This window comes from Salmo salar, chromosome 15 (assembly GCF_965601325.2).
Source record: "Salmo salar chromosome 15, fSalSal1, whole genome shotgun sequence".
NCBI lineage: Eukaryota > Metazoa > Chordata > Actinopteri > Salmoniformes > Salmonidae > Salmo > Salmo salar.
The window spans coordinates 72,838,713-72,863,907 of NC_138305.1; the positions used below are offsets into that span (position 1 = coordinate 72,838,713).

The 25,195-nt window shown below is 43.2% G+C and overlaps 1 protein-coding gene across 3 annotated transcripts in view; it reads left to right on the forward strand.

The window, feature by feature from the left end:
* LOC106572259 (protein bassoon-like) overlaps window positions 1-25,195 on the forward strand; it is a 188,179-nt gene that overhangs the window by 33,851 nt on the left and 129,133 nt on the right. For all 3 annotated transcript variants that reach the window (XM_014146305.3, XM_014146306.3, XM_014146307.3), the window contains exon 2: window positions 22,999-23,518. In XM_014146305.3, coding sequence (XP_014001780.3) covers window positions 22,999-23,518 — 520 coding nt within the window. The remainder of the gene's footprint in view (window positions 1-22,998; window positions 23,519-25,195) is intronic.

The following is a 25,195-nucleotide window of genomic DNA, read 5'->3' on the forward strand; positions in this document are numbered from 1 at the left end:
ATGCATACATGGACGCACACATGGACACACACACACACACACACACACACACAGTATTCACTGATTGCCTGAGGGTTACAGTGTTCCTTTTCTTTCAGAAACACAGGCAGGTCCAGTGAAGACATTAACTCATACAGTCACGCTGAGTCACGCTGAGTCACGCTGAGTCACGCTGAGTCATGCTGAGTCACGCTGAGTCATGCTGAGTCACGCTACACTCTAATGGCCACTGAAGGGCCGTAGAGATGGGAGATATTTCCACTGGTTAATTCCTCTGTATTTCTACCTTTACATCAGCGAGACTTTGAGCACCATGTACCATTATCATCATCACGATTATGCTATCCAATATTGTCTCGCTGTATGTTATTAGCAATATATAAGTGAATGAATGTGTTAATTCTCATAATTGCTTTACGAGCTATTAATGAAATCTCTGATGGACACATTTGTTGGCGCAATAAGATTAATTAAGGAGTAATGTGAAACAGTTGTATGTGGTAAAACTCCTTCATGATAATGCCTAAGAACCAGGAGTATGTCCAGTGCTGAGAGAGAGGGGGCTGGGTGGAGAGAAGGAGAGAGAGAGAGGCAGAGTGATGCAGAGAGAGCGAGAAGACAGCGAGAGAGAGAGCGAGAGAGAGAGAGAGAGAGAGAGAAAGAGAGAGAGAAAGTGAGTGAGTGAGTGAGTGAAAGAGGCATAGGGAGAGAGAGAGAGAGTGAGAGCAGCAGGCTTCTTTAATAAAGTCATTACCCGGGAGGGAAGGATCGAGGGAGAAGGCCGACAAGGAGCTGATAGAAAACAGATGCCGGTCATGGGAGGGGACCCTGGCCTGCATCCTTAGGGATGGAGATGGAGTGCGGCTGGGAGTGCATGGAATGAAAAGGATGAGGTCAGGTTCAGAGGTGAATGGCCAAGTGTGTGCGTCTTTGTGTATGTGCGTGTGTTTGTGTGGAGGGGGTGGATTGGGGGGGATCTGTGTTGAAATTGGTAAGATGAAAGAATGTTCCAGGAACCACAATTCAACCCCTCCCTCCCTCCCCCATTTATTTATTTTCATTTGTCTTTCCGTGGAGGTCACCACACATTCAGATGGTACCTGAATAAACGCTTGACTGCTCCGCTTGACAGCTTGATTGCGGGGAGATTGCCCGACCCTCCGATTGCGGCAATGACTTACACCGTCATCGAGGGGAATCGTCATGGCAACTCGGACACTCCTCATCTCTCCAGAAATGTTGCGTGTCAAATGTTCCTTTGTGACACCCTTGATGGCCATACACCCACTCTGCCAATGAGTACGGGTGTAGATCCTCATCACCTCACCACAACATTAATATTTTCCCTTGAAAAGGTGAATATTGCAGTAGCTCAATAGTTTGGAGCATGGCGCTGAAAACAGCAGGGTTGAAGGTTTGCACATTGACTCTGTGCTTGTACTCCCTGTACACTGAGTGTACAAAACATTAAGGACACCTGCTCCTTCCATGACCGTGTGACTCCAGGTGAAAGCTATGATCCCTTATTGATGCCACTTGTTCAATCGGTGTAGATAAACGGGAGGAGACAGGTTAAAGAAGGATTTTAAAGCTTTAAGACAATTGAGACATGGATTTTGTATGTGTGCCATTGAATGGGGAATGGTAGTCGGTGCCAGGCAATGTTCCTTCTAAGCTGCGCGTGGGCGCGCAGTAGCCCCGAGACTGCCCAGCAGCTCCCCCAGGACTGCCTCGCAGAATAAATATCAGCCCATAGAGAAGCATAAGATTTAACTTCACTCAACTTTCTAGAGCAGTGGTCATCAACGATCTCCAAGGCATTCTTAGTCGATCTCCAAACATTTCTGTAAAAAAAGACAATGATAAAGCCTCGTGTTCCTATAAAAAAAAAATGTCTGGGGCTGTTGGCGGTAGGTGCACCCGATTCAGCTGCCCTGTGCGCCGGAAAGGCAAACTGTTGCCATTTTGAAGGTACAAACTCTGCCTTCCCGGCAGGACAGGTGTCTGAAGGTACAAACTCTGCCTTCCCGGCAGGACAGGTGTCTGAAGGTACAAACTCTGCCTTCCCGGCAGGCCAGGAGAACAAAACAAGTGCACTATAGGCCTACTGCTGGCCAATCGGATGGCTCAGATTACCATGTCTGCAGTAAAGTAGCAGGCATAACAGAAAGCTACAGTAAAGTTGATGCTGTGAGATTTCAAACGTTTAAAACCACGACTAGAGAGTCAACGAAAGAGCTGCAGTAATACATTTGTAGGAAAGTGTATCGATAGGCTTGCGTTGTTGTTATTATTAACAGCTCGGGTCTTTTTTAATATTTCCCTTTTCTGTTCATAGCACTAACAACATGAATTTGTGCATGAGGCAGAAAGAATGTGATGTGACTCGAGTTTCGCCATCAGCTGGAAGATGGTGGCCTTTTTCGGTCAGTGTCAGTGGAGGAAAGGGAGGGCGGAGGGATGCTGAGAGGAGGACCCTCAGTCTGCTGAGACTGACCATCAGATGCAGGCACCATCAGCCCAGTAAAATAAAAATTAAAAGCAAATTATTTAAATGTCATTCAGTTGTGCCTTAAAAGTAATACAACAGCGGATCTATTACCGGTATGAATATATTGCCTACCTCAAATTTTCAAATATAATTTAAAAAAATGGCCCAAACAAGAATGCATTGGCAGGGCAATTCAAGCAAAGCCAATATGTCGTGATAATGTATTGGGCCTGTAGATTTCTGCACAAATGGCATTGCTACAGTACTGTTTTTAATTAGTTAATGTTGCATAGGCTTACGTTTTTTTTAAGTAATGTTAAAGATCTGAGCGGTAGATCTCGGCTTGCATTTTGACTCAGAAAGCGATCTTGACTCAGAAAAGGTTGGTGACCACTGTTCTAGAGTTTTCCCTGTTAACACGATCAACGTTTCCCTTTACTATGGTAATTGTGATTGAATCAACACAATATTAGCCACTTTCAATGCAACATACCGAAACAAAACAAACTATGCAAGAGATTTTGTTGTAGGCAGAACGCATGACTCAGCCTGAACTTTACACAAACTGGTGCGACATAACCAATCAGAGCTGCAGTAGGCCTATATGCAAATAGACCATTTCCATACATGGATCTGTGTTGTTTAGTTTGAACTGGACTGTGTTCACAGCATGAGTGGTTGTGAGTAGATGCGCTTGTTTTGAGATCAAAATGCACATTTTGTTAATATCCTTTGCTAATTAGTGCGTTCTTAGCCCAGTTATAGATCATTTGTAATCTGCAATAGGGGAGTGATTGCTTCCTAAAAGAGCACAAAACATGTACATTTCTAGACATCTTTGAAAAGCGAGTTTGGTAAAATACATTTTTGGGGTCTTAAAGGGGCAGTGTTGTATTTTGAGACAGGCTTGAATAAGCTAAGTAGCCAATAGGCAGAGGGTAGCATAATTTGGCTGATTCTCTGTAATAATGGTATGGGAATAATAATGCATTTTAATTTGTAAAGTTGTTTCTTGCATCAAACAATACAACAACATTTTCAGTCACATGCTTGTCTGAAGGACAAGTGGATAAACAGGTTAATGTCAAGTTCTGCATGTTTTTTTCAAAAGTCTCATGGAATGTAGGCCTATATTGAATACCACACTTTGGCTGCTACTGTAGGCTGATAATGCAATGGGATCTTCTCACTCCCAGTGTTTCAACGAGTCAGGACATAATACAGATTGATGGACTCTGGTGCTCAAGGGGACAAATTGGTGTCACACTTTTTCCCACATCTCTAGCCAATACATCTGATTAAAGAATGTAGGCCTATATTGAACACCACACATTGGCTGCTACTGTAGGCTGAATGATAGAACAGCTATTTCCATGTTAAGATGTTATGGGTTGCATTTTCTCCACTGCTTTGGATGGTTGGCCACTCTGGTAGGCCTACATTATGATCAAATAGCCACAGTAGCCTACTTGGCCACTGTTAAAACTGTAACTTAATAAAGTGGGTACAGACTCAGGGTTGTCAGTAAACGTGGTCTGGAAGTTACACATAATTTTCACAATGTTCAAATTTGCAGTCAGCAGACCTGAAATTAGCTTAGTGCCTAAAAAAAATGAGAGGGAACATTGGTGCCAGTTACACCAGTGTGCATCAAGAACTGCAACGCTGCCGGGTTTTTCAGGCTCAACAGTTTCCTGTGTGTATCAAGAATGGTCCACCACCCAAAGGACATCCAGACAACTTGACACAACTGTGGGAAGCATTGGAGTGAACATGGGCCAGCATCCCTGCATTGCTCTGCATTGTTGGAAAATGATCCATAAGAAAGCGTTTCACCTGTTGTTAAGGAAACATGGGACAAATACAATTTGATTAGATTTGAGTCCTGCATGGGCCTTATCTGCCTTAGTGAATATATACTGGGATGTCTACCAGGCCCATCATATTCCCCCTAAGTCAAGAATGCAACAGCAATACATTTTTGACTAAACATTGACATGTGTACTCTAACTAGTCTTAGGGGAAAGCCGGTTGCTGCAGCCAATCAGTGACAGCACTCATAGATACATTCCTTTACCTTTTAATTTGGTTGTCTCAGTCAGATGTTGTACTCAAGCTGCTGAAAATAAAACCAGCACTGAATCTTTCAGATCAAACAGATGACTTTGTTCTCAATGGGAACTGCAGGCTACGATATGTCGGGGCACATCAAAACAGAAGAGTAGTGGTGGGTTAGCTAGTAGCTAAAAGACGTACTGCACGGTCATTACAGCTCAGCATGGGGCAGATGGAAAGTAAAACAAACAATAAATAACTTACATCTGGCCCATACAATATATCACCCATACTGGTTTACATCTGAATCATTTAGAGCAGTGTTTTCCCAACTCCAGTCCTCCACTACCCTTGACAGCTCTGTCCCTTTGTGCCGCTCTGTCCCTAGCATGAAGGGCTAGCCACCTGTATTAGGCTAGTAGCACAGTGTTAGCTCTCTGCTCAAGTGAAAGGTAATATGTTATTTTCACAGCACTGAGGTGTTGGCTTAAAGATGGATCTACATTAGATTTACATTAGATTTACAGTAGTATCTATATGTTAATTTGTTATCCTTTACTCGTCACTGTACAGTGCAATTAGGATATAGATACACAAAAGGTTGTGGACGCCCCTTCAAATGAGTGGATTTGGCTATTTCAGCCACACCCGTTACTGGTGTATAAAATTGAGCACACAGACATGCAATCTCAATAGACAAACATTGGCAGTATAATGGCTTTACTGAAGAGCTCAGTGACTTTCAATGTGGCACCGTCATAGGATGCCACCTTTCCAACAAGTCAGAGCTGCCCTGGTCAACTGTAAGTGCTGTTATTGTGAAGTGGAAATGTCTAGGAGCAACAACGGCTCAGCCGTGAAATGGTAGGCCACATAAGCTTAGAGAATAGGACCACCGAGTGCTGAAGCGCATAGCACGTAAAAATTGTCTGTCCTCGGTTGCAACACTCACTACCGAGTTCCAAACTGCCTCTGGAAGCAACGTCAGCACAAGAACTGTTCGTCTGGAGATTCATGAAATGGATTTCTATGGCCGAGCAACCGAATACAAGCCTGAGATCACAATGCGCAATGCCAAGCGTCGGCTGGAGTGGTGTAAAGCTCGCTGCCATTGGACTCTGGAACAGTGGAAACGTGTTCTCTGGAGTGATGAATCCCGCTTCACATCTGGCAGTCCGACGGACGAATCTGGATTTGGTGGATGCCAGGTGAATGTTATCTGCCCGAATGCATAGTTCCAACTGTAAAGTTTGGTGGAGGAGGAATAATGGTCTGGGCTGTTTTTCATGGTTCGGTCGAGGCACTTTAGTTCCAGTGAAGGGAAATCTTAACGCTACAGCATACAATGAGATTCTAGATGATTCTGTGTTTCCAACTTCGTGGCAACAGTTTGGGGAAAGCCCTGTCCAGTTTCAGCATGACAATGCCCCCGTGCACAAAGTGAGGTCCATAGAGAAAAGGTTTGTCGAGATCGGTGTGGAAGAACTTGACTGATCTGCACAGAGTCCTGACCTCAACCCCATCGAACACCTTTGGGATGAATTGGAACGCTGACTGCGAGCCAGGCCTAATCGTCCAACATCAGTGGCCGACCTCACTAAAGCTTTTGTGGCTGAATGAAAGCAAGTCCCCACAGCAACTTTCCAACATCTACAGTGGGGGAAAAAAGTATTTGATCCCCTGCTGATTTTGTACGTTTGCCCACTTACAAAGAAATGATCAGTCTATAATTTTAATGGTAGGTTTATTTGAACAGTGAGAGACAGAATAACAACAAGGGAGGGAAATAAGTATTTGACCCCTCTTCAAAACATGACTTAGTACTTCTTGTAGTTGGCCACCAGGTTTGCACACATCTCACGAGGGATTTTGTCCCACTCCTCTTTGCAGATCTTCTCCAAGTCATTAAGGTTTCGAGGCTGACGTTTGGCAACTCGAACCTTCAGCTCCCTCCACAGATTTTCTATGGGATTAAGGTCTGGAGACTGGCTAGGCCACTCCAGGACCTTAATGTGCTTCTTCTTGAGCCACTCCTTTGTTGCCTTGGCCGTGTGTTTGGGTCATTGTCATGCTGGAATGCCCATCCACGACCCATTTTCAAAGCCCTGGCTGAGGGAAGGAGGTTCTCACCCAAGCTTTGACAGTACATGGCCCCGTCAAATGATGCGGTAAAGTTGTACTGTCCCCTTAGCAGAAAAACACCCCCAAAGCATAATGTTTCCACCTCCATGTTTGACGGTGGAGATGGTGTTGTTGGGGTCATAGGCAACATTCCTCCTCCTCCAAACACGGCGAGTTGAGTTGATGCCAAAGAGCTCCATTTTGGTCTCATCTGACCACAACACTTTCACCAGTTGTCCTCTGAATCATTCAGATGTTCATTGGCAAACTTCAGACGGGCATGTATATGTATTCTTGAGCAGGGGGACCTTGTGGGCGCTGCAGGATCTTAGTCCTTCACGGCGTAGTGTGTTACCAATTGTTTTCTTGGTGACTATGGTCCCAGCTCCCTTGAGATCATTGACAAGATCCTCCTGTGTAGTTCTGGGCTGATTCCTCACCGTTCTCATGATCATTGCAACTCCACGAGGTGAGATCTTGCATGGAGCCCCAGGCCGAGGGAGATTGACAGTTCTTTTGTGTTTCTTCCATTTGCGAATAATCGCACCAAATGCTGTCACCTTCTCACCAAGCTGCTTGTCGATGGTCTTGTAGCCCATTCCAGCCTTGTGTAGGTCTACAATCTTGTCCCTGACATCCTTGGAGAGCTCTTTGGTCTTGGCCATGGTGGAGAGTTTGGAATCTGATTGATTGATTGCTTCTGTGGACAGGTGTCTTTTTTACAGGTAACAAGCTGCGGTTAGGAGCACTCCCTTTAAGAGTGTGCTCCTAATCTCAGCTTGTTACCTGTATAAAAGACACCTGGGAGCCAGAAATCTTTCTGATTGAGAGGGGGTAAAATACTTATTTCCCTCATTAAAATGCAAATCAATTTATAACATTTTTGACATGTGTTTTTCTGGATATTTTTGTTGTTATTCTGTCTCTCACTGTTCAAATAAACATACCATTAAAATTATAGACTGATCCTTTCTTTATCAGTGGGCAAACGTACAAAATCAGCAGGGGATCAAATACTTTTTTCCCCCACTGTAGTGGAAAGCTTTCCCAGAAGAGTGGAGGCTGTTATAGCAGCAAAGAGGGGACCAACTCCATATTAATACCCATGATTTTGGAATGAGATGTTCGACTAACAGATGTCCACACACTTTTGTTCATGTAGTGTATGTCTGATTTTAACCTCGTGAGTAGATCCAGTCCAGCTATTTGCATATATAAATCCTTTTGTAAAATCCTTAAAGACGCACTCCAGCTATAACAATATCCCATGTATAAATGGGCTCCCGAGTGGCACAGCGGTCTCAGGCACTACACCTCTGTGCAAGACGTATCACTACAGTCCCTGGTTCGAATCCAGGCTGTATCACATCCGGCTGTGATTGGGAGTGCCATAAGGCAGTGCACAATTGGCCTAGCGTCATCCGGCGTAGGCTGTCATTGTAAATAAGAATTTGTTCTTAACTGACTTTCCTAGTTTAATAAAGGTTAAACAATAAAATAATAATAATAAATATGGTAAGGGTAAAAAAAATATGTTTTAAGCAAAACAGTGTTTTTTTTTTACACAAGTCCAAACTCCAAGGAGTAGGCCATTCAAGGAGTCGGTCTGTGGGGCCCTCTGATGTCATCAGCCTCCCCCCCCTGCTTGAAGAACAATAGAGAACAAAAAAGGAAACACCTGGACCACCCATTGAGATCAAATCAAATCAAATTGTACTAGTCACATGTGCCGAATACAACTGGTGTTGTAGACCTTACAGTGAAATGCTTACTTACGAGCCCCTAACCAACAATGCAGTACAAATAAGAACAAGAAATAAAAGTAACAAGTCATTAAAGAGCGGCAGTAAAATAACAATAGCGAGACTATATACAGGGGGGTACTGGTACAGAGTCAATGTGCGGGGGCACCGGTTTGTCGAGGTAACTGAGGTACTATGTACATGTAGGTAGAGTTATTAAAGTGACCATGCATAGATGATAATAACAGAGAGTAGCAGCGGTGTAAAAGAGGGGGGGCAATGCAAATAGTCTAGGTAGCCATTTGATTCGATATTCAGGAGTATTATGGCTTGGGGGTAGAAGCTGTTTAGAAGCCTCTTGGACCTAGACTTGGCGTTCCGGTATCGCTTGCCGTGCGGTAGCAGAGAGAACAGTCTATGACTAGGGTGGCTGGAGTCTTTGACAATTTTTAGGGCCTTCCTCTGACACCGCCTGGTATAGAGGTCCTGGATGGCAGAAAGATTTGCCCCAGTGATGTACTGGGCCGTACGCACTACCCTCTGTAGTGCCTTGCGGTCGGAGGCCAAGCAGTTGCCATACCAGGCAGTGATGCAACCAGTCAGGATGCTCTCAATGGTGCAGCTGTAGAACCTTTTAAGGATCTGAGGACCCATGCCAGATCCTTTTGTTAAGTAATTCAAGTGATAAATGAGCTTAAAAGGAGACAGGAGTAGGACTTTAAATAGTCAATTTGGTTTAAACCCTGTGAACACACGTGCACGCCCACACATATGAACACATAGGAACACAGGCCTACACAAAGCAACCTCCAGAATTATGATCCCCCATTTGGAATTTCAAAACAGCCAAATACAAATCCTATGTCAAACCAGATCCTGTCAGTGCTGTCATTCATTCTTCAAACCGAAACTAAACCCTAGGGTTACGTTTAGGCATTCATTCGGAGTAGTTTTGCCTAGCAACGGGGTTGAACCTGTGATTTTACCGAGTAGTAGCTCACCTAACGCCCTTCCTTGTCGTGAGGCTGTTAGACGTTAACAGGCACTCGCATTGCCCCTAGTGGATGAGTAATTGCAACGTAAATACATAAACTTGCCATCATGTAATTTCACCCTTGCAGAAATCCGTGGCTAGCACGTAATCCACTGGAGTTTGGGTTTGGCCTACCACAAAGCTCCATTATGGTTAAGCAGCGGCAGAGGGACCCAGCACGGAATGTTAAGTGAGTCTGAACGCTGATATTCATTGAAAAACACACAGAGAGAAAAAATGATTACCTGCGATTTATTTATTTTATTTATCCTCCTCCCGTCTGTGTGTGTACTCGTTTATTCATCTCTTCAGGCCGATAAGAATTTCAATTAAAAAGGACAGAGGAATTGGAGGGGATGTTGCAGCCTTGAAGATTCAATTTGAAGATGAGACCGTGCACAGCTATTCTCAGTGAGAGCATGGCTAGCTCCACACAAATTATATTTAGGGAACTATAGCACCTGCGGCCAACTCCACATGCATGGAACACACTATCTCTATCTATAGGGACTATAATAGAATAGATAGGCCTAATAGCCAGGACGTTTAGTGGTGCAAAGTGGCCTGCATACCTGAAATGTATGCATACATATTATTCCAAATGTGCATGGGACTATTTGATTAGCTTAGTGTCATACTGTACACAGTATAATGTGATAAAAAGTGAATATATACTATACCGATCTCTATTGGATGTGATTCTACACAACAATACCAGTACTGAGGGTGATCAGACGTGTACAGGGGCATACGAGGAGAGGGGTGTGTATGTGTGTGTGTAGGGCTGTTGCTGTGACCATATTACTTCCACATCCGCAGTCATGAGTCATGACCGCAGTAAAATTCCACGCGACCGAGTCACGGTAATCTCCTTTTAAGCACTCAGGACATGCGTTGGTAGTATCCAATTAGCTAATGGCCTGGTACTCAGGGCTCTATTGTCCTTTTAACCACTCTGACATCAGTGCAATCGAAATGACATCACACACTTATCATCAAAACATTATGGTACTTTTAAAACTCACCTCACTGTGATTGATCAATTTGAAGAAAGAAGTTCAACAACAGATTGAAACTGAGTGGAAAACATTGTCATTATGGATGTTGTTTGAAAGCCTGACAACGAAATTGACAGGATTTCTAAGGTGATGATCAATTCAAAACATCCATATGCATATTAGACCTTATACATATTCACAGGCTTCTGAGCCCAAGCCTGAATTAAAAAAAATATATATATATAATGATTGTGCCGTTCATTATAAAATACATATCCTACTGCATATTATGCACCGCAGAAAAACATGAAGAAAAAAAAACACTGATTTAAGATGTATTTAATTGGTCTAGCCTATATTCCAAAATGTATCAAACTCTAGTAATCGCCTTTGAGTGTGGACTGTATTATTATGCATACTGAATGAGCTGGTTACTTTATGCTACGCTCCAAACTTTCTATTCATGAGTCTGGGAGAGAACGCATAGCCCGAGGCCAGTGGGTCCCCAACCATGGGTACTAGGACCCCTGGGGTACTTGGCCTATCCACAGGGGGTACTTGAGAAGAATCATGAGATCATAGGGTTACTGGTAAAATGCACATGAGGGGTACTTCAGGGGTACTCCGGGCAGAGTCAAATTCATTTTCTTCTGAACCACTGGCCAAGGCGATGCTGTTGGTTCATTGATCGTGCTGGGCGGTTTACAGAGTTAGCCTACAATATTGAATTTGTATTTGATTTTGAATAGCGTAGTAATAGGGTGAGTGACACAAGTAGGCTACCTTTATCTACAGAATATCCATCTCCTCCCATCTCTCCTTCATTACGTGCTCAAGCATACAGAGAGAGGGGAGCTGTCAACAGTTGAATGAAATATGTTTCGTTTGTGAAAACATGTTACTTTGTATGTTCCCCGGACAGATTTCACTTGGTTTCCCAAATTAAGCACTGGGTAGCTTCAGGAACAGGGTTGGGGAGTCCATTGCATACAGAGTTTTGACTGGATATCATCTGTCGCGCAGCGAGATCATGTTCCTCGAACAGCGGTTGATGAGTGGAGTGAAATAGGCGGAGTAGCCTACCCGAATTATTTTTTTAAATGGGCCATTCTTAATCGAAACAAATGTAGCATCTTAGTAAAGACAATATTAAATTGAGAATAGTGTGATGGGTGAAAATATGACCGCTGGAGAGAGAACAGTGGGTGCAACCTGAGGCAAGCAACAGACCGCAAGCTTTTTTTGCGACTTTCTCAAATCATCAATAGCCCATAGTCACATCAAGCAGCACATATATGTTTTGATTTCTAGGTCGTTTTTAAGGTTTGTCTCATTACCAACTAAAGATGCTAAATAAATCTAAATCTAGCATATAAGACCTGTTTCAAATGTTCACTTTTATGCTCAACATAGCCTTCATATGCGCACTAGCTCCGGAATGTGAAAAATATGCTTTCTGTTCAATTATATTATTCTTTCTATCAAATGATATAATATAAAATAATGACACGGGACTTAAAAGCCTATCTTGTCTGCTGATGAACAAACCTACAGCCTTCTACAGCATGCCACATAGCCAAATAACATTCGTTATAGGCCAACTCATATTCTGTTCTTATTAAATACATTTCTTCATATAATAATGTTTCTTTAGACCTGACTAAAATAAATCATATATTTATTATTATGGTGTATATTAGCAGTTTGTATGAGTGGAGGCCTGGAGATGTTAAACGTGTTTATGTTCATTAACGGTCAATTACCATGAGACCGGCAGTCTTATGCATGCCAATAGCCTGCTGACATAATTTCAAGAGCGCCACAGCCCTAGGCATGTGTGTATGCATGAATATACGCACATGTGTGTGTGTGTGTGTGTGCCTGTCTCACTGGCCGGCAGCCCCTCTCTCTTGGTAGTGTGGTGAGGAATATGACAATTCAAGGGATAGTTTCCCGGCTCTCTGCGGTGTGGAGCGGAATGCTAAACAGGAGGATTCTTCACAGAGAGAACCCTCTCTGAGCTTTTCCCTTTGATCAATTTCACACAAACACCCATTTATCGGAGCAGGGGGCTTTCACCAACACGCACAGATCGAAGCCACTGCGCAGCGAACCCCGCAGCCGCAGAAATCAAATCTGCATTCAGAAATTCTATTTAGATGTGATTCGTTTGGCTTGGTGGATTTCACAAGGCAGGCTAAATGAGGCGCTCTACCCTTCAATCAGCTGTGTGTGAGGGGGTTTATGTGTATGTGTGTATAAACGCGTGCAAGCATGTGTGAGTGCACCCTATGTGCTGAGTGTGTGTGAGTGTGTGTGCGCACGCGTGTGCCTCCTTGTGTGGTTGTGATTCATAGTGCACGGTCTGTTTCACACAGGACCGCTAATGGTCTATCTAACTGCAGGAAGCAGAGAGCCTGTTTTTCCCCCTGAAATGTGGGCAGGTAACAGCTGCGGGGAAAATAATGTATGTATGTGTGTGCGTGTGTGTGAGTGTGTGTGTGCATGCGTGTGCGTTTGCGAGAAGGCGCGTGTAATTTATTCTCGTGTCAGTGTGAACTGTACATGTGAAAATTCATGTAGCTGGTAAATCTGACCGGGCCAGATGTGTCCGCCCATGCAGGAGTGCTATAAAATGACAATACTCTACCAACACGGTTAGGCTCCAGAGAATTTACGATACCTGTTTGTTAAAGAATGCTAGGAGGTAGAGGGAGCTACATACAATTATTAAAGGATACGTTGGCTACCTTGCTGTTGGAGCATATTGTAACTAAGTGCAGGCCACATGCCACTTGAGTCATCTTCATTTATTATGATGAGCATTTATATTCTAGTATTCAAACTTTTTCATCGGGACCCCCCCCACATGAGGCAAACGTAAAAATCTGTCAATTTCGATTTTTAAATCAACAATTAACCTTCAATTCATTACATTTTCATCTCTTATCGAAATGAAAAGTAACCAATAAATACGTTTACTCAAGAAAGTTGTATTTTTCTAATTATCTTTCTCAAAAACGTTTGCATATTGTCCCATACAATAATCTGTACTATTTTTTTAATACCACTGCAGTAGAGGAATATTATCCAAATCAAAGCCAGTGTGTTACCATCTTTACCGGTGTGTGTATGTGTGTGTAATCACTCCCTTGTGTACCTTATCTTTCTGTGTGTGTGTGCGTCCTGCACAGTGTATGTACTATGTCTAATAGAACACTGATTGTGGCTGTCAGTGTCAGCAGTTTAGAGTTGGCCCTCGGGTGCCCCTGCATGCCTGCTCGGGATGCTTGCCTGATCAAGTGACGCCTTAATATAAGGTCACCGTCGACGTCACCTGCTCCACTGGTACAAGTGGTACAAGACGAGAATGCGTCCCAAATGGGATCCTATTAAACAACCCCGCTACACAGCAGCACTCGACAGGTGTGCTTTAAATGGGTAATGTTGTACAATGGCGCTTGATGACGCTGAACTGTCAGGAGTAGTTAGAGTTAAAGTTCGGGGTTGAAATTCAACCCTGGTTTTCCTTTTCTTTTTTTTGTTTTACTGTTACAGTGTGTACTGTAGTTGATGAAAATAGCTGTCAAGACAAAACGGGAATTTGTTGAATAGCCTATTGTAACTACTTTGGGGCCTTGCGTATGGCTCTGTTTGGGCCTCTGTGTGTGTGCTACGAACTGAAGAATCGATAGCAGTGAAAGTCCTAGTAATGGCAGTGAAATATCCAACAAGAAAAGACATGCACAGCCATGAGACACGAGAGAGAGAGAGAGAGAGCACACCATTAGCCTACTGCAGGAACCTACCCAGCTGTGAACAACAGAGAAAGAGCAGTTCAAAAGAACAGGAGACCCAGGTATACAGTATGACAGCGCGGCTTTCCTTTCACACATCAGCTTTAATTGGTGACCCCTGAATCTAACCTCCTGTATTAGCCAGCTGAAGAGAAGGGGGAGGCTAGCGCGGTCGGAGTCATTAACTTCTTACGCAACACTGATAAATGACCTCCGGGAAACGGCCCGGAGCGGCTCTGTAAACACTGAGAAAAAGGTGTTGCATTTGGAGGAAAGTGTGTTTTTCGCGTCGCCTTTGCTGAGTAATTATGAGACGCCTGCGTTATTGTAACGAGGTGTGGCGCGGCGTTAGCATCAGTCCGGACGTCTATGAGTCTATTCTGTGGTCGTGTTCTGCTCCTCGACAGCTCACAAAGAGCTGCTCTGCCCGTGCACGGACCCACCCGGTTAATGGGTGAATGTACAAAGCATGACAGGTTCACAGGCCTAAAGCAGCTTGATTCTCTCTCCTCTGCTTCTCTGGTCCTCCTGCTGTCCACAGATGAGAAAGGGGGAGGGAGCTCAGAAACGGCTGTGAGTCCTTCTTACAGCCCCAGCGCTGTTTCATGCTCATTTCCTCAAGCACTTTGAGTGAATCAGGGTAAAGGCTTTGGGTTTAGAATGAGTCACACACCCCCCCCCCCCCCCCCCCACCTGAGCAGTGTGACCGCTTGATAGCAGTTTGGGCGGCAGCCACCTTTGGGAGTTACTTTAGCTTGATGCGCTCCTCTGTATGTGTAATAACACACCCACTACTGGTAATAAATTCAATAAACCCAGGTGGTCTTTTGAAGAGATCCCCCGTGTACCACATTTGCGTCCCTCTTCTTCTACAGCATCTGGAGACAGAGCGAATGCTAGACAATCCCTGATCTTCGTAACAGAAAGCTAAACCTCTCAAAAAACTGCTAGGGCTTGAGTGAGTGTGTGTGCGTGTGTGTGTGTGTTTGCACGTGTACCGTGTGCGTACACGAGTGTGAGTTTTGTGTTCAATACTGTCAGGAACTGCATTGGAAAGTTCAACACAAAGGGAAACAAGGAAGAGAAATCAGTCGACTGTTACAAGGCGAAAACAGTTTTAAGGCTTCTCTTATGCACCCTGCTACTTCTCCAGCAGGCTTTGTTGTAGATAGATCGTAAAAGCATATGGAACAAATACCACCCACCTCAGAGCAGTGAATAGCCTCACACTCTACATTACTCTTTCATTATTTGTTTTCCTGCAAACATTTCTATTGGAAGACATGTTTGGAGGGCCACAAAACAATCACCAGCTTGACCACAGTTTCTTTTTCAGGGGGTAGATCAGCTTCAGCATTACGGATAGATTGCAGCTTCCATCAATGTAATTGTCTGCATCATTTCCAATCCCCCATATATAATTTGGGTAAATATATATATACATAAATACATACACACATATATATCTAAATATATACACAAATATATATACATACACATATTTAAAAATAAATATTTTCCTTTATTTTTTCCCGCAAACACTACCACCCTTCCCCTAATTGGAGTAAACTAAACAACAACATTTGGGTTTCTACTTCCAGCTTATAAATACTATATACACTACCGTTCCAAAGTTTAGGGTCAGAAAACCTGTTTGCAATTATGTTAGCACAGCTGAATCTGTTGTGCTGGTTAAAGAAGCAATAAAACTGTCCTTCTTTAGACAAGTAGTGTCACGTCCTGATCTGTTTCACCTGTCCTTGTGATTGTCTCCACCCCCTCCAGGTGTTGCTTATTTTCCCTGGTTTATTTATCCCTGTGTTTCCTGTCTCTCTGTGCCAGTTCGTCTTGTATGTTCAAGTCAACCAGTGTGTTTTTCCCGTGCGCCTGCTTTTCTATTCTCTTTTACTAGTCCTCCCGGTTTTGAGCTTTGACTGTTTTTCTGGACTCCATTCTCGCCTGCCTGACCATTCTGTCTTGACCTCGAGCCTGCCTGCCATTCTGTATCTCTGGAACTCTGAACTGGTTTTGAACTTTTGCTTGTCCACGACCATTCTCTTGCCTACCCCTTTTGGATTGTTAATAAACATATTGGACTCTAACCATCTGCCTCCTGTGTCTGCATCTGGGTCACGCCTTGTGCCCTTATAAGTTGAGTATCTGGAGCATCAGCATTTGTGGGTTTGATTACAGACTCAAAATGGCCAGAAACCAAATATTTTCTTCTGAAACTCGTCAGTCTATTCTTGTTCTGAGAAATGAAGGCTATTGCATGCGAGAAATTGCTAAGAAAATGAAGATCTCGTACAACGCTGTGTACTACTCCCTTCACAGAACAGAGCAAACTGTCTCTAACCAGAATAGAAAGAGGAGTGGGAGGCCCCGGTGCAGAACTGAGCAAGAGGACAAGTACATTAGAGTGTCTAGTTTGAGAAACAGACGTCTCACAAGTCTCATATAGCATTCTATTGGTTGCAAGAATTTTGTATAATCCTTTAAATTGAACAATTCTAAGTTTTGAATCCGGCGTCGTTTTGCATGTCAATTCATAAACCATGTGCATTGGAATCGGTACATCGAAAATCTCTTCCCAACTATTTTGCAATCTATATAGCACAGCTGTCAATTTTTTTGGTCCTTAACTTAAACTGGTATATATTTTTATTTATCACAATTTTCTTTAACCAATTTTGGTCTTTAATGCATGGCTGACAGAGAAGTTCCTTACTTTTTCCCCCGTCCACTTGCCGCTTCTATTTTTGTGGCAATACTGCTATTAGTTGGTTGTAATTTTGGGTAGAGCAGACATTTCCATTTATTTGTGTTGGCTGCATGTGACATAACTCCACCAGTCATATTTATTTATGATATAATTTACAAAGATTATACAGTGCCTTGCAAAAGTATTCATCCCCCTTGGCATTTTTCCTATTTTGTTGCATTACAATCTGAAATTTAAATGGATTTTTATTTGGATTTCATGTAATGGACATACACAAAATAGTCCAAATTGGTGAAGTGAAATGAAAATAATAAAACTGAAAAGTGGTGCGTACATATGTACTCACCCCTTTGCTATGAAGCCCCTAAATAAGATCTGCTGCAACCAATTACCTTCAGAAGTCACATAATTAGTTAAATAAAGTCCACCTGTGTGCAATCTAAGTGTCACATGATCTGTCACATGATCTTAGTATATATATACATGTTCTGAAAGGCCCTAGAGTCTGCAACACCACTAAGCAAAGGGGCACCACCAAGCAAGCGGCACCATGAAGACCAAGGCGGTCTCCAAACAGGTCAGGGACAAAGTTGTGGAGAAGTACAGATCAGGGTTGGGTTATAAAAAAATATAAGAAACTTTGAACATCCCACGGAGCACCATTAAATCTATTATTAAAAATGGAAAGAATATGGCACCACAACAAACCTGCCAAGAGAGGGCCGCCCACCAAAACTCATGGACCAGGCAAGGAGGGCATTAATCAGAGAAACAAAAAGACCAAAGATAACCCAAAAGGAGCTGCAAAGCTCCACAGCGGAGATTGGAGTATCTGTCCATAGGACCACTTTAAGCTGTACACTCCACAGAGCTGGTCTTTACGGAAGAGTGGCCAGAATAAAGCCATTGCTTAAAGAAAAAAATAAGCAAACATGTTTGGTGTTCGCCAAAAGACATATGGAAGAAGGTACTCTGGTCAGATGAGACCAAAATTGAGCTTTTTGGCCATCAAGGAAAACGTTATGTCTGGCGCAAATCCAACACCTCTCATCACACAGAGAACACCATCCCCACAGTGAATGGTGGTGGCAGCATCATGCTGTGGGGATGTTTCTCATCGGCAGGGACTGGGAAACTGGTCAGAATTTGAAGGAATGATGGATGCGCTAAATACATGGAAATTCTTGAGGGAAACCTGTTTCAGTCTTCCAGAGATTTGAGACTGGAACGGTGGTTCACCTTCCAGCAGGACAATGACCCTAAGCATACTGCTAAAGCAACACTCAAGTGGTTTAAGGGGAAACATTAAATGTCTTGGAATGGCCAAGCTTATAGAGACATACCCCAAGAGACATGCAGCAGTAATTGCTGCAAAAGATGGCTCTACAAAGTATTGACTTTGGGGGGGTGAATAGTTATGCACGCTCAAGTTTGATGTTTTTTTGTCTTATTTCTTGTTTGTTTCACAATAAAAAATATACACTGCTCAAAAAAATAAAGGGAACACTTAAACAACACAATGTAACTCCAAGTCAATCACACTTCTGTGAAATCAAACTGTCCACTTAGGAAGCAACACTGATTGACAATACATTTCACATGCTGTTGTGCAAATTGAATAGACAACAGGTGGAAATTATAGGCAATTAGCAAGACACCCCCAATAAAGGAGTGGTTCTGCAGGTGGGGACCACAGACCACTTCTCAGTTCCTATGCTTTCTGGCTGATGTTTTGGTCACTTTTGAATGCTGGCGGTGCTTTCACTCTAGTGGTAGCATGAGACGGAGTCTACAACCCACACAAGTGGCTCAGGTAGTGCAGCTCATCCAGGATGGCACATCAATGCGAGCTGTGGCAAGAAGGTTTGCTGTGTCTGTCAGCGTAGTGTCCAGAGCATGGAGGTGCTACCAGGAGACAGGCCAGTACATCAGGAGACGTGGAGGAGGCCGTAGGATGGCAACAACCCAGCAGCAGGACCGCTACCTCCGCCTTTGTGCAAGGAGGAGCAGGAGGAGCACTGCCAGAGCCCTGCAAAATGACCTCCAGCAGGCCACAAATGTGCATGTGTCTGCTCAAACGGTCAGAAACAGACTCCATGAGGGTGGTATGAGGGCCCGACGTCCACAGGTGGGGGTTGTGCTTACAGCCCAACACCGTGCAGGACATTTGGCATTTGCCAGAGAACACCAAGATTGGCAAATTCGCCACTGGCGCCCTGTGCTCTTCACAGATGAAAGCAGGTTCACACTGAGCACGTGACAGACGTGACAGAGTCTGGAGACGCCGTGGAGAAAGTTCTGCTGCCTGCAACATCCTCCAGCATGACCGGTTTGGCGGTGGGTCAGTCATGGTGTGGGGTGGCATTTCTTTGGGGGGCCGCACAGAGGTAGCCTGACTGCCATTAGGTACCGAGATGAGATCCTCAGACCCCTTGTAAGACCATATGCTGGTGCGGTTGGCCCTGGGTTCCTCCTAATGCAAGACAATGCTAGACCTCATGTGGCTGGAGTGTGTCAGCAGTTCCTGCAAGAGGAAGGCATTGATGCTATTGACTGGCCCGCCCGTTCCCCAGACCTGAATCCAATTGAGCACATCTGGGACATCATGTCTCGCTTCATCCACCAACGCCACGTTGCATCACAGACTGTCCAGGAGTTGGCGGATGCTTTAGTCCAGGTCTGGGAGGAGATCCCTCAGGAGACCATCCGCCACCTCATCAGGAGCATGCCCAGGCATTGTAGGGAGGTCATACCAGCACGTGGAGGCCACACACACTACTGAGCCTCATTTGGACTTGTTTTAAGGACAATACATCAAAGTTGGATCAGCCTGTAGTGTGGTTTTCCACTTTAATTTTGAGTGTGACTCCAAATCCAGACCTCCATGGGTTGATAAAATGGATTTCCATTGATTATTTTTGTGTGATTTTGTTGTCAGCACATTCAACTATGTAAAGAAAAAAGTATTTAATAAGATTATTTCTTTCATTCAGATCTAAGATGTGTTGTATAAGTGTTCCCTTTATTTTTTTGAGCAGTATATTTCATCTTTAACGTGGTAGGCATGTTATGTAAATCAAATGATACAAATCCCCCCAAAATCCATTTTAATTCCAGGTTGTAAGGCAACAAAGTAGGAAAAATGCTAAGGAGGTGAATGCAAGCCACTGAACCTTTTTTTTTTATTCTCGAAAAATAACGTTTTTTTTATTAGTATATTTGAGTTTAACCACAAGATTTGTTGTATTATTTGTTCTGTCTTTTCTAGTGGATTAAACTGAAATTGCAACCAACTTTCTATGGCTTCTTCAAAAAATAACCATATTTTGGAGATTATTTGGTTTTCAAATAACTGAAAGTGAGCGGTTGTAATCTGAATAAAGGGAAAAAGGCCATTCTTGAACATGGGGTGAGACATTCTTACTAATTTGCAATAAACCAGTTTGGATTTAAGTATACTTTTTGTATGACTGATGCCTTTAGTAAGAGGTCTAATGCTTTAATATTTAATCATTTCTGAAATCCAAATTCATATTAACTATATAAATAGGCCCTTTTAATTTTGTCTGGCTTGCCATTCGCCCACTAATATTTTTTGCTCATATAATTTAAAAAACAGGTCGCTAGGTGTAGGCAAAACCAAATAGGTCAACTGTGATATGACTGAAGAGTTAATCGGGGTGATTTTTCCACAAATAGACAGGTATTTTCCTTTCCATGGTAGCAAGATCTTATCTATTTTTGCTAACTTTCTATAAATGTGAGATTGTTTCTTTCTTTTGGCATATGCATAATGAGTATGTCAACATCCTGTCAGACCATTTTATTGATGAACTACACAGTAATTTAAAAGTTTTATTTTTTTTGTGATCCAATACGTAATATTGTAGACTTATCCTAAATAGGTTTTAATCCAGAGAGGTTAGAAAAAGTATTCAGATCCTCTATGATGCTGTGGGGATTCTAATTGTGGATTCAAAAGAAAACATGAATTATCAGCGTGCAATGACACCTTAATATAATTGTTGGATCTAGTTTTAACAGCTAACATTTCGATGGCAATAATAAATAGATATGCCGATAGTGGACAAACTTGTGTTACTCCTCTTGACAGTTTAAATCTTTCTGAGAAGTAGCCATCATTTACTATTTTACACCTAGGGCTACTATACATAACTGTAACCCATTTTATGAGAGATTCTCCAAAATTGAAATATTCCTGGCATTTATATTTAAACTCCAGTCGTACTTTATCAAATGTCATTTCAAAGTCAGCTATGAATACCAGGCCTGGTTTCCCAGAGTGTTCTATTGTTTCCAGTACTTGTCTTATATTATCTCCAATGTATTGTCCATGTAAAAAACCTGTCTGATTAGGATAAATAATATCCGACAATACCGTTTTAATTCTATGCGCTAAGCATTTTGCTAGAACTTTTTCATCACAACACTGTAGTGTAAGAGGCCTGCAATTTTTTAAATGGACTGGATCTTTATATTTACCACTTGTATCCTGTTTCAGTAATAATGAAATCAGACCTTCTTGTTGAGTGTCTGATAATCTACCATTTATATAGGAGTGGTTAAAACATGCTAATAACGGTCCTCTAAGTATATCAAAAAAGGTTTGGTATACCTCCTCTGGTATGCCATCCAGCCCTGGAGTTGTTCTGGATTTAAAGGCTTTAATTGCATCAAGCAGTTCCTCCTCTGTAATTTGGCCTTCACATGAGTCTCTGTACAGATGTTCATTTTACATTATTAATAGGAAAAAAATCCATACAATTAGCTTCGGTTAGTGGAGCTGGAGGAGACGAAAACGAAAACGAAAACATATACTTAAAGTACTTTACTTCCTCTTTCAAAATATTGTTTGGTGAATCATGGGTGACTCATCATGTGTAACAAGTTTCAATCAATTATTTGTGGTAGCATTTCTATGTTGAAGATTAAAAAATAATTTGGTGCATTTTTCCCCATATTCCATCCAGTTCGCTTTATTTTTAGAATATATTACACTGGATCTTTCTTGAATAAGTTCTTCCATTTCTTTTTGTTTTTCTTCTAACTTATTCTGAGCCTATATGGTACAGCTTTTTATTGCTATCTAACTGTACTCTTAGTCCTTCCATTTCCTTTGTTAATATGGACTCTTTTGACCTAATTTAATTTTGTTTTAGAGATGAGTACTAAATTGCATGGCCTCTAAAGGCACATTTAAAAGTGTCCCATATATCCATCCACTAATTCCTATATATAAGTGCATGAGCATGATAGGTTGAAGTATGATTTCCTTTACGGTCCATAGAGGTATTTAGATTACTGAATGAAAAGATGATTCTTATATTTCTTTTAACAGGAAGAGAGTACAATAAGCACAGTGCTTGAGTTAATAATGGATCCTTTGTTTAAAAATGTAGTTAACATTTGAACCGTTTTTTGCCTTCATCAGAGTGCATGCATACAGACACATGGCAAGCATATTGTTCACATTAGGTGGGACTGATTTCATTGTTTACTTTAGGTGGGACTGTAAGCATTTAGGACAAAGTGAGACACGTCTATGTGTAAGTGGACAGCGCCACGGTGCTAAAACGGTGCTGAAATGGCTCATGGTGCTGAAATGGCTCAAGCACGGTGAGAATGGCTCAAGCACGGGTGGATGAGAGAGATTTTGTGACATTCCCATGTAGCTGAAAGCAAATGTCTCATACCGACTCAGGCTGTCGCAAAATAGGTCTCTCCCTACAACGAATACTTGTGTCAAACTCCCATGAATCAACTGAAGCAAATTAAGCAAATGATTGGCTGGAACTACTTTGGTTTTCTTTGATCCAAATTTATGCTTCCCCCAGATCAGAGCAGTTTTTCAGTGTCTTGTTTCAGTCTTAGCCGGAGGTGAGGGACATTTTTTGATAGAATGAAAAGATTCAGTGATACTGACCAAACCACCAAATATCTTGTTCACAATCTGTAGAATAGCGAAACTGAAGGGATGTTATATTTGAAATTAATTTGATTCCTGTTGTTTTTCTTCAGGGTTCCTATGGGGAGTCCTAAATCTGGGATGCAGGCTGGCTACGGAGGAATGGGTGGAGGAGGAGGTCAGAGACTGGCCAACCAAGAGAGCCACAGGCCGATGCAGCATAGCTCAGGCCTAGTCCATGGCTCAGGCCACGGCCCAGGCCCAGGGCAGGCTCAGGCTCAGGATCATGGGCCAGGGATGGGTGCTGGGATGGGTGGTGGTCCAGGTCAGCATGGCCAGAGCCCCGGTCAGCCCGGTCAGCACGCCTCCAGACGAAACCTCCAGGTGGACTTCAGCGGTTCGGGTGGCCGGACGGGTCGCTCCTCCTCAATGTCCCCGGACCGTGGGATCACCCCCACCTCGCCCTACTCAGTGCCCCAGATCGCCCCCATGCCCGTCAGCAAGCTGTGCCCACTCTGCTCCACCACGGAGCTGACCAATCCCCCGGCCCTGCCAAACTACAACACCTGCACACAGTGCCGCTCCACCGTCTGCAACCAGTGTGGCTTCAACCCCAACCCCCACCTCACAGAGGTAAGCAACACGCACTGCCTGTTAACATGCTGACTCTAATACAGCTAGAGGTGCCATTGGCTCCAGTCCAGAGTGCTGGTCTAGGATCAGTGTTCTCCATACCTTAATACTTAGGGAATGCAACCAGTCTACTAAATAAAACTGACTCCAGATCAGCTCTTAAGGGGCACCTTACCGCTTCATGTTTAGTCACAAAAATAAGCACATCCTTTTATATCTAGAGACCTTGCGGAGTCCTGGTGTGAGGCCTAAGAAAGTAAGTTTCTATAGACTCAAGTCTCTCTCATGCAGATATATGTCATTTTGTCTCCTCCAATCTCTGAGTCCCAGACATAGAAAAGGGCCTTCCTTAATGAGTGTGAAGCTCTCCCATCTCCTGTGTCTCCCGTTTCTATGACCTCTCTCTCTCTGCGAGAGCCCGACAGAGCCTGCTGTCAGTAGGGTGTCCCGCCAGGCCGTCTTAGCGTCTTCGTCGGTCTCGCTTGTCAGCTTCTGTTTTGACAGCAGCCGTTGGCAGGAGATTGACATGGGGGACGTCTCTCTGTCCTTCCCCTCAACGTGTGGGCAGGCGGGCAAGCGGCACCAGGTAGGCGGGTTTTAGAAAATGAAGTGAGGGAGGAGATGCTGTGGCATATTTTTCGCACCAAGGATGCAGACGGAGCGAACCACCGAGGCATGGAGCTAACCCACCGCAGTGTTGAGATGTGTTCTAGTCGGCCTACCATCATGTCTTATTGTGAGAGTCATTTGGGTGCATTATATTCTGGGAGTGGGACCAGGGAGAGAGAGAATGTGGGGAAATGATGAAGAGAGAGTGGGAAGTGGCCAAGAAAGAGAGAGATGAGGGAGAAAGAGAGAGAAGGGGGGAGAAAGAGTGAGAGTGTGTGTATTGGTAAGTGGCAGTAATTTCTCTCGAGGCGATGACAGAATCTCCATTAGTTTACTGAGGCAGGATGGAGTGTGTAGGGTGTAGGGTGTATGGTAAATGCCCGGAGGTGCACTTAGATGTAAGGGATGGATTGAAATTTACAGAATGGGTACCTGCAGTAAAATATGGGAGGGTCATGCTTTTTCAATTTCAGGGGAGGGTTAAGTATTAAAAAAATGATCTAGTCCAGGGCAGGGTCGTGCTTGGAGAAGCAGGGAGCAAAGTAATATTTCTAAGACTGTGGCGGCCGGTGCCGTTTAAGATAAGGGAGGACTTTGTTTTGTTTTTATGAGCATAGATTTGTTTCTATTTGAGCATATTGGATGACTGCCATTCATATTCCATTCACCCAGCTCAAAGTAACACCGACAGGTTTAGGCTACAACATGATACTCAAATTTTCCCTATACCCATCATGAGGTTGCTACAACCTAGCCTATGAATGAATGTTTACAACGTAGGTGCACAGGTCGAGAGAAAAAAGTGAGTAATCAAGGTAACAGTGACAAATTCAGGTATGTTTATCTCTGTTTCGTTCCATTTGCTTTCATTTAAGAAATGTTTTTCAACAGAATTGGCAGAATGAATAGACCTTTGATAACCGTAAGCACAGTTTACTTTCATAACAGCCACATACAAACCGCATGATAATTTGCTTGCTGTATAATTTCTTCTTCATCTACGCGCTCTCCTCCTCTCACCTTTTCCCTTCGCTTGTGGACTTCAGTGCACAATAAAACAGCTGAAAA